Raw genomic sequence first — 12,446 nt, 5'->3', positions numbered from 1 at the left:
GTGAAACCGAGGATGTAAAGAATCCTGAAGGTTCTCTAGAAGAGACCGTAGACATGACAAAGAAAGAAATTCAGGTACCTGATAATGAAGAGATCTCAATTAATCATGTCATGTCTGGGATAAAATGGAACCGTAAGCAAATCGACGTCGATGATAATTTTGCATGCAATGTAGCACTTGAGGTTATGGATGAAAATGAGGATCATGAACCAAAGTCTATCGTAGAGTGTACACTACGAAGTGATTGGCCAAAATGGAAAGAGGCAATAGACGCTGAATTAAAATCACTCTCAAAACGAGAAGTGTTTGGACCGGTAGTCCGTACTCCTAATGGTGTTAAACCAGTTGGACATAAATGGGTCTTTGTGCGGAAAAGGAATGAAAATGGTGAAGTTGTGCGATACAAAGCACGATTAGTTGCACAAGGATTCTCACAAAGACCTGGAATTGATTATGAGGAGACATACTCCCCTGTGGTGGATGCAACTACTTTCCGGTTCTTGATTAGTCTGGCAATTAAGGAAGGACTTGATTTACGCCTGATGGACGTAGTCACAGCGTACCTGTATGGTCCCCTGGATAATGAAATTTATATGAAAGTCCCAGAAGGATTCAAACTGCCACCGGCAGCAAAATCTAGTTCTCGAGAACATTACTGTATAAAGTTGAACAAATCTCTTTATGGGCTGAAACAATCAGGGCGTATGTGGTATAATCGCCTGAGTGAATATTTAATAAGAGAAGGTTATAAGAATAACCCTATCAGTCCATGCATATTTATAAAGAGATTTGAGAAATGATTTGTTATAATCGCAGTATATGTAGATGATTTGAATATCATTGGAACTTCGGGAGAAATTTCTCATACAGTGGAGTACTTGAAGAAAGAATTTGAGATGAAAGATCTTGGAAAGACGAGATTCTGTCTAGGATTACAGATAGAGCACCTAGAGCAAGGAATCCTTGTGCATCAAGCAACTTATACAGAAAAGGTGCTTAAAAGATTTTATATGGATCAAGCACATCCGTTGAGCAGCCCAATGGTTGTAAGGCCAGTTGATGTGGATAAAGACCCATTCGCCCCTAAGAAAGAGAATGAGAAAATCCTTGGTCCAGAAGTACCATACTTAAGTGCTATTGGAGCATTGATGTATCTTGCTTGTCATACAAGACCTGATATATCTTTTGCAGTAAATTTACTGGCAAGGTTTAGCTCATGCCCAACTCGAAGGCACTGGAATGGGATTAAACATATACTTCGTTACCTCAATGGAACGAAAGACATGGGTTTATTCTTTTCTAACCAAGCCAAAGGAGATTTGATTGGTTTTGCAGATGCAGGATACTTATCTGATCCTCATAATGGTCGATCACAAACAGGATATATATTCTCATGTGGTGGTACTGCCATCGCTTGGCGATCTATGAAGCAAACCATTGCAGCCACTTCTTCTAACCATGCAGAGATTCTAGCTATCCATGAAGCCAGTCGCGAATGTGTATGGTTGCGGTCCGTCGTTCAGCATATAAAGAAAGATTGTGGTATATCTGAGGGAAAAGAAACTCCAACAATTATGTATGAAGACAATGCTGCATGCATCGCACAACTAAAAGAAGGATACATTAAAGGTGATAGAACAAAGCATATCCTCCCAAAGTTCTTCTTCACACATGAGCTTCAGAAGAATGGGGATGTTAATGTTCTAAAGATTCGTTCAAGCGATAATCTGGCTGATTTATTCACCAAGGCTCTTCCAACTGCAACTTTCAAGAAATTAGTTCGTCTTCTTGGATTACGTCGTCTCAAGGATCTTGACGGATGCACTCATCAGGGGGAGTAAATGCGCGCTGCACTCTTTTTCCCTTAACCATGGTTTTTCCCACTGGGTTTTCCTGATAAGGTTTTTAATGAGGCAGCATGTTTTGCGCATTTACAACTATTCGATTCTAATGGACATCCAAGGGGGAGTGTTATGAATGATTTAGTGGATGCCCATTATAGGCCCATTAGTCTATTCACCATATTTGTATCCCTATATATACCCTCTGATTATCAATAGAATACACATAGATTTTACCCCTTCAATCTCTTTCTTAACAAGAACATTATTTTTTTGAATATTATAGATTTTTTTGTACACTGTTATAAGAATTACAACACTTTATCAGCAGCTTTAATTATTGCTTTATTTCAAGTTTATATATATTTTAAAATTATATAATTTTTTAAAAATTTGATGATATGATCAGTTTTGTATATATACTACGTAGAATTAGATTAGTTGATTATTTCATAAGCTAATATATTTTTTATCTTTTTATTTTTCTAAAAAAATGTTAACTTTGTTTTTTTAGATATATGATAATTTTTTTTATTAGATTTCATTCTATATAAATTAATAATTTCGAAATTATATTAAAATATGAAATTATTATTAGATATGTTTATGTATATTCAAAATAGATATGTTTAAATATATTTAATTTTGAATTTAATTGTCCACTTTTTATGGTAAAAGATTATTATGATTTCCATAAATATAGATAGTTTTTTTTTTGTTTTTTTTTTGTTTTTTGCTGTCATTAATTCTGTTTGGAAACTGGAATATATTTCATGAATTTTTTTTAAAAAATTGGGGGGTGTTTGGCTTCAAGTTGTCCTTTCCAATTAATAGTATAGATTTGTATAGAAAAACTATTGAGTTTTAGATTCATTAGTCGTTGAGAAATTAAGTGTGTATAGTATAAGTCGAAGTGTAGGCATAAATGGAAGTGCGGTTGAGAATCATTGAGAAACGTGTGCTATTAAGGTTTTTACCAAATATAGATCTAGATGTTAATATTTTGGGCTCTTTTATATGTTGGCATGAAATTTGAACATGATTTGTGGGTTTCGGGCGGATTGTTGTATTTTTAATTGTTTACATTATCTCTTTATATATTGTCATAATTTATTATTTTTTGTTTTACATTTTCCTTTTTTGGATTTGTCGTACTTTATATCTCGTAATGATCATTTATATACTATTATATATTTTTCTGATTTTATGTTTTATATATTTTTTTGTTTTTCCATATGGAACAATTTTTAAGTTTAACATATTAGTATAAACTTTATATTTAGTTTATTTCATTTAATAATGTTTTATTTTAATTTTCAATTTTATGAAATATAGTTAATTTTTTATTTTGTTTATTAGCTTAACATATGTGTTGTGGAAACAAATAGTTAAATTCATATTGAAAAATTTTAAAGAAATATTATTTTTATTTTTACCTTTTTATATGTTTATAAAAAATAAGAATTCATGTTTCGGTCCGGCCTATCTCACTTATGTCTGGTTTTTAACTATAAACACTTGATTTATCTTTCTTTCTTTTTTTTGTAAACAATCACTTAATTTATCTTATAAATAATTTACAATGTGTGTTTTAAATAATTAAATCCCAAAAAATGAGGGATGCTTTTTTTTCTTCGGTAATGACAAATGAGGGATGCTTACATCTTACAAGTTGATATCATTTTTAAAGCATAAGGAACAAGATAAATATGAAATCGCAATCATCCAATAAGTGTCAAGTGAGTAAGTGAAAAGATGTGAAAAAGTTAAAAAACACTATTCAGCCAATTTTTGCCATTTGAATTGAAGATGTTGAAAAAATTGTTCAACCCATTTAACCTAAAAAAATGAAAAATTGAACAATTTTGGTCTTTGGAGATGAATAAGTTGAATGATATTCAACCTAATTTGATTCAACGTAATATTTTCAACTTATTCAATTTAGTGCAACCATTTGTAGTTTTACTGTATAATGTTGACAAAAATAAAAGTTACTGTATAGTTTAATAGAAATTAGTTAAAAACTAAGATTTATTCATTTCTTTATTATATCAATAAGAGATACATACACAAAACTTATAAATTTGATGGTGGAACATCCTTATAAAGACAAATTAATCTATAGGCAGTAATAGGATAAGTTACGCCAGGATACAAAAGCACGACACAAGTAGGAGGAAGTGAGAACACTGCTCTACAACAACTCTTTGTTAGCCGACTGTAATCTTTGTCATATGCTGCTTCCAACGCAATGAAACATCCTGGTATATGGTCTATGTTGGCTCTCGAACAATAATTCTCCTGAGCTTTCGATTGTTGGAGTATTAATGCCGAGATTAAGATTAACAAAAAAATGGTTTGTATTAGTTTCATTTTTTGAGAAGATTGACAAAGAATAAAAAAAAATTTGTGGGTTTGGAAAAGTATGTAGTGAAGATCTTCTTTTCGGGGATGTATGTATAGGTTACATATTGTCTATATGTATATATAAGATTTTTTTTTCTTTTTTGGTCAACAGTATATAAATATAGAAGATAGGTGAAGAAATCTTTACTATAAGAATATCTTTGAAAGTTTGACTATAATAATAGATTTTAATTAAATATTATTTTCAACATTTAATACTATATTAATAAAATAGTCTTGGTGGGGAATAATATAACTTTTAGAATAACTATATTTGAATTTATTTACATTCTAAATATTTATGAAAACCCAATTCTGTAAATATATCAATCTTACATACGGTGTATTTTATTGTTTGGTAATAAAATTGTATTTTTAATACCTAAAAATGTTCCATATTTTTGTATTTGCTATCATGCATTAATACATTATTGATTTATTTACAAATAAATAATAATTTTATCTTATTCATATCAAGATTTCTTTTATTAACTTTATTTGTTAATTTAAATTTATTGTATGAACTTAAAGTAAAAATAAATATAGATATGCATGATTAGTTTTGGATACTGTATTACTGTTTTTTCCTTCTTCTTTTTTTATCCAAAATGATAAATAGAGCAAGTAAGCTGTAAAAACTCTCTGATTTAATATTTATTTTATCCAAATACAATAGCACATTTCCTTCAGACTTTCAAAGAACGTCACAAATACATAGTTCTAGAGCAAGTAAGGATGTAATTAAGAACTCTCTGATTTTTACAAACTACTACGAAACTACTCCCACTAGACTTGCTTGGTACTAGATTATAGTCTTGTTTTACAAGCAACTTAAACCATTAGCTTAAGTAGACTGATGATTCCATCTTGTTTAGTTTTTCTGATTTTCCTTACTTGGTTTGAATACAAAATAGACATTACTCAACACAATTAATCAAGCTGAACAGGATAAATAACGTCGAAGATAGCTCGATCAGTCGTACTCGTTATCTCTTCTATCGTCGCGAAATGTCTCTTCATCGCTCTCACGCTCTCTTCGTCCTTTTCGCTTTCTTTGCTATACGAAGCTTCTAAAAGCTTCTCAACATTTACTGTCGAATGCCCTTCGAGCATTGTCACCACCGTAGACATCGACGGTCTATCTCCTGGAGCTGGACTGGTGCAGAGGATACCGATCTGAATCATCATCATTGCTTCTTGGCTATTGTAATCTGTTCCTAGCCTAGGATCTACTACTTCCAGAAGTTTGTTTTGCTTCCTTAGAACGTGTACCTGTGGAAGACGAAGGCAATGAGATTCAAATCTATATGAGTTAGGTTTAGAGTTTAGTATTTAGGGTTTTAGCAGTGAAATGATGATATACCCAGTCAAGAAGGTACAAGATATCGTCCTTGGATTGAGATTGAGGGCTTGTGTTGCTCTTTCCGTGAACGATTTCTAGAGCCACAACGCCGAAACTGTACACGTCGGCTTTATCTGTCAAATGGCCTCTCATTGCGTATTCTGGAGCTATGTATCCACTACAAGTTTTTTTTTTTTTTTTTGGTTATAAGAAGTCTCACAGAGCTGAAACATTTTGTTTGAGATTACTGATAGTTAACTTACTATGTTCCAGCTACTCGTGTGCTCATGTGTGTGTTTGCTTGTTCATCAAGCTTAGCAAGACCAAAATCTGAAATCTTTGGGTTTAGTTCCTTGTCCAGCAAGACATTAGTGGCTTTGATATCTCTGTGTACAATCTTGAGTCTTGATTCCTCGTGGAGATAAGCTAGTCCTCTCGCAATCCCCATGCATATAATCTGCCTCGTTGGCCAGTTTAGTTGTATCTGAGTCTTTTCAGGACCTTTAAATTTGATAATTACAAAAACATTGATGTTTGAGCAAAACCTTAATATTGGATTGGACTAAGAAAGAAAGAAAGGACGTTTTAAGCTAAAAGGATGACTAACCGAAAAGAGCTCGCGCGAGACTGTTGTTTTCCAAGTACTCATAAACTAGCAGAAGCTGATTACCTTCTACACAACATCCATATAGTTTAATCAAATGCGGATGCTGCAGAGCCGAAATCATAGCAATCTCGTTCAAGAACTCTCGATTCCCTTGGTTTGATTTTGATGACAGCTGCTTCACCGCGATAACGGTTCCATCAGTTAACATCCCCTGTATTCATACAATGTATCATTCATCTTTAATTCTCTCAAATTACCAATGTCATATGTATGATGCTCACCTTGTGTACAGGACCGAAACCACCTTCTCCGATCTTGTTTGCATGATCAAAGTTATTTGTGGCAACTTTGATTTGTCTCAACGAGAAGGAACTGATATGGAAATCTAAGTTCTTGAAATCTGAGGTGAAGAAACACAATTAAGTTTAGGTAGAAACAAAGAGAGAAGAACACAAAATGAATTGGAATATCAAAAATTTATTTAAGTATGTGTTGTTAAGTACCTTTTTCCATGTTACTCTTGGGTCTTAAGCGGCCTCTCAACCATAATATACCACCGATTAAAAGCACTAGAAACACTGTTGAAGCGACTACAACACCAACCACTTTACCAACAGATGAATGTTTACTTGGATCTACAGAAAGATCATAGGAGATATAAAGTTAAAGAGACAAAAACAATCAGAATAAACGCGGAATCCCGCCTATGAGATAGTTTTGGGTTAAGCAATGCTTACTTGGATCTACAGATACTGCTGATATTAGAGAACCATATACACCTCTCGTAGGAATAGCTTGAGTTCCTTTCCCAGCCCACTGCAATCTTATCTCCAGTTTGCCATTTGTAATCACTACCGGAAATTTCTTAACCACAGCTATTCCCACACCTTTTGCCTCATCAACAATATTGAAATCTTTAACCTCAAGTTTACCCTGAGAATTATACATCACAAACCAGCAGCCATTTGATTCAGCTACACAATATTTCAAGAAAATCAAGAAACACGTTTAGCCAAAAATTACCTGAACGTATATGTCAAAGAATCGTCTTCCCGACCTGCTATCACTAAACATAATCTCAGCGAAGTGAAGATTAACCGTATAGGATCCCTCTCGAAGACAAAACGCGTAATAAGTGAGAGAGATGGCCGAGAGCCGCGCTTGGCTATAAAGCCAAGTATCTAAGTTAGAGCTTGTTATCTTAAGCTCTGAAGATTTCTCCCATACGTTTTTTCCGTTGTTCGGCCGACCATCGTCCATGAAGTTTCCCGTGTTGCTAGAAACCCACCCTTTTCCACTATCATAGAAACCTGGTGTATCATCCCATGTGTCATCGTCATACTTAGTCCCATTGATTGTTATTTCCTTACCACCACAGTTTATATGAAGGCCGTCGAAAGCTAAGAACAAATTATGTTGTAACCGAAGATATATCAGTTGTTATTATTACGCGATATGGTTTTCTTATATGTATATATAGTAGCTTTGAAAAGGCTTACTTTTAGGACAAGTGCTTAGACACGAAACTGTTGATCTGTAATATCAGACTGGTTATATAAATCCAAAGCTTTCGAAAAGTTATAAGAATTAAAAAGAAAGACTTACGAGTTCTTATTTGCCACTAGAGGGCTTGTGCTTGAAAACAGATTCCTGGAAATAAAACAGAACCAAGAAACCATAAGCATTACATCTAATTTTAAAGCATGAGAAGTTGAGATGTTTATTGTTCTTCCTACATACACAGATTTTTGTTGACATTTCTCGGTTGTAATATCTTTGGAGAAGTTATTGTAAGTAAGATCACTGCCATAATAACCAAAGAAAACGTTACTTCTCATATTGTAATGTCAATACAAAGAAACTGTGTGAAAATAACTCACATCACGTCTCCTTTGTCTACCATCCAACTTGGTACTACTCCATTTAACTTGTTACCTGTAAAGTATCTGCAAGGTCGCAAAACAATTTTTTCAATATAACTCCATATAAAGCTTTTAGTAAAACAGGGGAAATAAGAGGAGAGAGCATACATGTAATCTACATCTGAAAGAGCGGTATATGTGCCCGGGATTGGTCCACTAAGTTTATTAAAGCTAAGATCTCTGCAAAATGAGTCTCACAAAGTCAGCTTAAATTCATTTTCTTCGTCGATAAGTCGATTTTATGCAAGCGGAAAAAAAATAAAAGAGACTACTTACAAATTCTTTAAGGTTCTAAGAAGTCCAAGATACGCAGGTAAGCCCCCTGTAAGGTTACAGTTCCTAAGAATCCTGCAACGAACAAAAAACTGGTAGTTAGCTAAATGAAGGTGGGAAGAAACCGATACCAAATTCGTTTAGTCGTAGGCTGGAGCTCACAATATCTTTAACAATGTCATGTTTTGTAAAGGCGGAAATGGAGATTCAGGTCCCCTCAAGTCACTGATTCTCCTACAAAAATTTCAAATTTGGGGAAAGGTAGATACATTATTGAAGGCGATATAACGAATCCCAACACATGGATTTAGTGTACTTACAAGTCTGTTAATGTTCCTAGACGAGCAATGGCACTAGGAATCGGTCCATTTAAACCACTTGCTTGAATGTCACTGATTGATGAATAACAAAGCAAACAATTAAATCTTTTATAAGTAACCAATACTGATATATCAATAAGTGAAAGAATCTCATTATGCTGTAAAAGGCTGCTTACAGTCTCTCAAGTCCTGTCCATTTCTGGATGAAATCTGGTATAGTACCACTGAACTGGTTGTCACTAATACGTCTGTAATCAAGAATATGCGAGAGGGTTTACTCTCTTACCATTTGCTATTTGCCACTTCTAATACTTGGACATGTGATATATTTATTATGTCTTAATTATTAATAATGTATTGAATTATTATTCACATTAATCAAGTAAAAATCTTCAACAGAACATATGTTCCATAATCAAATAAAAAAACACAGGAATACGTACAAATTAGTCAATGTAGTAAGGTTGGCAAATGTACTTGGTATTTCCCCGCTCAAGTAGTTAGAACGAAGAAGCCTACAAAGAGAAAACAGAATCTCAATCAAAAGAGGAAAATTTTAGGAGAAGTTGAAAAAAAAAACAAATTCTTACAGTCTTTGAATGTTCCGTAGATTCCCGAGCTCTGGAGGTAATTTCCCTGAGATTTGATTGAATTCCAAGGCACTAGAAAAAAAAAAATGTCCCGGAAATTGAATCATTACTGAGGAGTGATATCAAAGTGTAGCTCTAGAATTAGTTACTATCCCATTTAGTATGTATTTGTGTATATACCAAGGTTTAGCATTATCCTCTCCTATATATATAAACATATGTAACTCAACCTCTACGACTAAGAGAGTCAATACACAATTCTCATAAACTCTCATCACTATTGTCACAAAGCAGTGTACTCACAGACTATAAAGGTTGGAAAGGTTTCCAAGTTCTTTTGGGATTGGACCACTTATCTGGTTTCCATGTAGTGAGCTGCATTTTCATCATCCAATAGACATAATTAATCAAAAACATGTAGATAAAATGAAACAAGATACTAACCATATACGTACATGTTTACAAGTAATGATGAGGCTCCCCATTTGGGAGGAATTGGCCCGTTCAGATAGTTTCTAGACAGATCACTGGATAGAAAGACACCAATGGTTGCCGATATTATAATAGTGTAGTAACATTCGAGGGTTAAACATTGGTAAGCCAATCCGCTTACATATCTTGAAGGAAAGGAAGTTTCGAAAAATCTGTAGGAAGAGATCCCCTGAGGCCTTGTTCCCTGAGATATCTGTTTTCAAGATTTAAAGGGAAAAAAATATAAAAAAATTTACAAAGGAGTTATACAAATTAACACTCAATAAAAACTATTGTCTCGACATATCAATACATTTAATCAGTTCTATATTGGTGTTTTTAGTTCCATTAGTATTTCTTACTGTATATACTCCAGTCTATTGTAAAGTATATACAAAAAATTAAGCTAGTATATATACTGTATATATTTATTTATGTTATGAGGGTTTGTGTAAATACGAGGACGTGAGAACTAAATATAAATATTTATTAATGATATTTGAATTATGTGCATTAACCCACACATAATTTAGATTCAATCTGTTAATTTATATTTTAACCAGATTTTTTTTTTTTTAAACTAGATTTTACTCTTACAAATGTAATTTTTGCAATAAAATTTAGTTATTTATTCTTCAAAATAAACAAAATATTAATTAGTTGTAATGTATTTGATATAATGTATATATTTTTTATTTCTTATTCATCAAGATCCTAATTAACGGAGGGAGTATACTGTTAAAAAACAAAATCAACGAAGACCTATTAAGTCATAATCTCGTTGTGGGTATTTTTCATTTGTGGTTATTTTGGCCAGCCTAGTTTTGTGACCAATGGAAATGTGATTTAGGAAAGATATATGTTTTTTTTTTTTTTGTCGGCGGAAAGATATATGTTATAAAAAAAAAAAAAAAAAAAAAAAAAAACAGAGACAAGAAGAGAGGAACGCACATGCTGGTGATGTGGCAAACGACGGAGGAGCAGTTACAAGTAACACTTTCTTTGAATACATTTGTAGTTACAAATGAAGTACCGCCGCCGCATGGATCCACTTCGAAATTCCAACTATTCATCTGCAACTTCTCCGCTACACCTCTTAACGCATCCACTGCGAAATCAAAATCACAGGGGAGAATTAAATTGTATACAAAGGCACATGCATGCAACACCAACTAGCTATCTAATACCTTCTTCTTTGGGTGTTTTTGCAGCGGATACGAAGTTGGAGAGGACAAGAAACACGAACAAGTATGGTAAGAGAAGTTGTCTATTCAACGACATTTCAACATTCATCGAGATTTTGTATATTTAGTGAAGAATGTGTGATTTATATACAACCTTAGAGTGGTCTTCGACTCTTTGCCGACCGAGTCACTATCAAGTTAAAGCAAAATAGCCCTATTGGTACGTTAAATAAGAAAATATTAATTTTAAATACCATAAGAAACAACTATTTCATATTTTCCTTCTGTCATCATTTATACTGATGATAAAAGGAAAAAAAAAAAAAATCACAAAAAACCAACTTTGATTTAGAGTTTTTATGTATACGTTGTGATCGCATAATTTATAATTTAACCTCATGTTCAAACTAATAAAAAAGCGTTAAAAACTATACAATAATATTTACTAGAGTGCATTACAGAGAAATTTCAAAAACACTCATTTCCAAATTTTATCAAAAAAGACACTAAAAATATTGAAATATATCCAAATATACATGTAACCTTATAAATAAACACACAAATTACATGTATATTTGTATAGAATTTTATATATCTTTCATAAAATACCGTATAAAAATCTTAGAAAAACTTTTTAAAAACCTTGTAAATCTTGTAAAAACGATTTAAAACATTATCAAACGTTATAAATTATTCAGAACAAAGCTCTCAGTTATAGTTATTATCTAAAAGTACCTTATAAACTATATAATTGTTCATATTTAAACAGAAATTTTTTTGAAAATAGATAGATAATAGTAGTATTTTTGAAAAGAAATACACCAAAAAGGATATTTTTCAAAAATATATATATATATATGGAAGATGGTGATGATAGCTGCATGATGTTATGTCTTCAAAAATAATACGAATGCTGATTGTATAAATTTGTCGGTACTGGATCAGTTGATCAAATAATACAACGAAATAATTAAAAAATGGGTAATTTATTGGTCATATTGACTAAAACCGTATTGACTTAAACCCATCCATAACATAAGTGGATAGCAGAATTCGGAAGACTATGAGTCGATCCACGTTCCAAGCTTCACCTCCACAGCCCACAGGCCAACCAACAAAAATTATATTTTTTCTAGTTTTATAATTAATGCTAAAATAGTTTAGTTGTGTTTGGTTATATAGATTGTAGGTAGAATTAATTGTAAATTTGTTTGGATATTAAAGTAAGCAGTAGCATACCTCCTTGTAAATAATTTGAAAAGGAAGATTTATTTACTAAATATATTTCAAAAATATTAGTATAGACTAGGTTTTAACCCGCATTATACTATGAGATAAAACATTTTTTATTTTTTTTATTTATGAAATTTACTGATTTCGTAGGATTTGTTTAATAAGATTGCATAATATCAATCTTAATTAAATCCCTTTATACGACATGTCTTATATTGGTGTTGTTAAAACATAGTAAAATAAGAATTTAATCCGTA

At 32.3% G+C, this 12,446-nt stretch overlaps 2 protein-coding genes across 2 annotated transcripts; both read right to left on the bottom strand.

Moving 5' to 3' along the window:
- Positions 1-3,917: 3,917 nt before the first annotated feature.
- On the bottom strand, positions 3,918-4,214 carry LOC17887398. Its single transcript, XM_006292201.1, has one exon. It carries the CDS (start codon positions 4,212-4,214, stop codon positions 3,918-3,920), a length of 297 nt encoding a protein of 98 aa, XP_006292263.1.
- Positions 4,215-4,888: 674 nt separating this feature from the next.
- On the bottom strand, positions 4,889-11,110 carry LOC17885030 (probable leucine-rich repeat receptor-like serine/threonine-protein kinase At3g14840). The gene is made up of 24 exons (XM_006290490.2): positions 10,960-11,110; positions 10,724-10,880; positions 9,915-9,986; positions 9,757-9,828; positions 9,605-9,676; positions 9,302-9,373; positions 9,155-9,226; positions 8,888-8,959; positions 8,712-8,783; positions 8,554-8,625; positions 8,395-8,466; positions 8,227-8,298; positions 8,077-8,142; positions 7,937-7,999; positions 7,802-7,846; positions 7,696-7,730; positions 7,220-7,596; positions 6,934-7,129; positions 6,700-6,831; positions 6,478-6,596; positions 6,197-6,407; positions 5,853-6,090; positions 5,611-5,767; positions 4,889-5,519 (listed from the first exon to the last, which is right to left on the bottom strand). The coding sequence occupies exons 1-24, from the start codon at positions 11,063-11,065 to the stop codon at positions 5,178-5,180; spliced, it is 2,964 nt and encodes a 987-aa protein (XP_006290552.2). The 5' UTR covers positions 11,066-11,110; the 3' UTR covers positions 4,889-5,177.
- Between the last annotated feature and the right edge of the window lie 1,336 nt (positions 11,111-12,446).

The sequence above is a fragment of the Capsella rubella genome, unplaced genomic scaffold, assembly GCF_000375325.1.
Source record: "Capsella rubella cultivar Monte Gargano unplaced genomic scaffold, Caprub1_0 scaffold_5, whole genome shotgun sequence".
Classification (NCBI taxonomy): domain Eukaryota; kingdom Viridiplantae; phylum Streptophyta; class Magnoliopsida; order Brassicales; family Brassicaceae; genus Capsella; species Capsella rubella.
The sequence above is the reverse complement of the archived record's forward strand: the minus strand, read 5'-3'. Positions and strand labels throughout refer to the sequence as shown.

Bases quoted from the DNA above. Each gene is read 5' to 3' on its own strand.
- LOC17887398 (XM_006292201.1), bottom strand. From the start codon at position 4,214: ATGAAACTAATACAAACCATTTTTTTGTTAATCTTAATCTCGGCATTA.
- LOC17885030 (XM_006290490.2), bottom strand. From the start codon at position 11,065: ATGAATGTTGAAATGTCGTTGAATAGACAACTTCTCTTACCATACTTG. The intron at 8,467-8,553 runs GTGAGCTCCAGC...TGTTCGTTGCAG, and splicing joins ATGACATTGTTAAAGATATT to GATTCTTAGGAACTGTAACC. The intron at 6,091-6,196 runs GTTAGTCATCCT...TCAAATTTAAAG, and splicing joins TCTCGCGCGAGCTCTTTTCG to GTCCTGAAAAGACTCAGATA.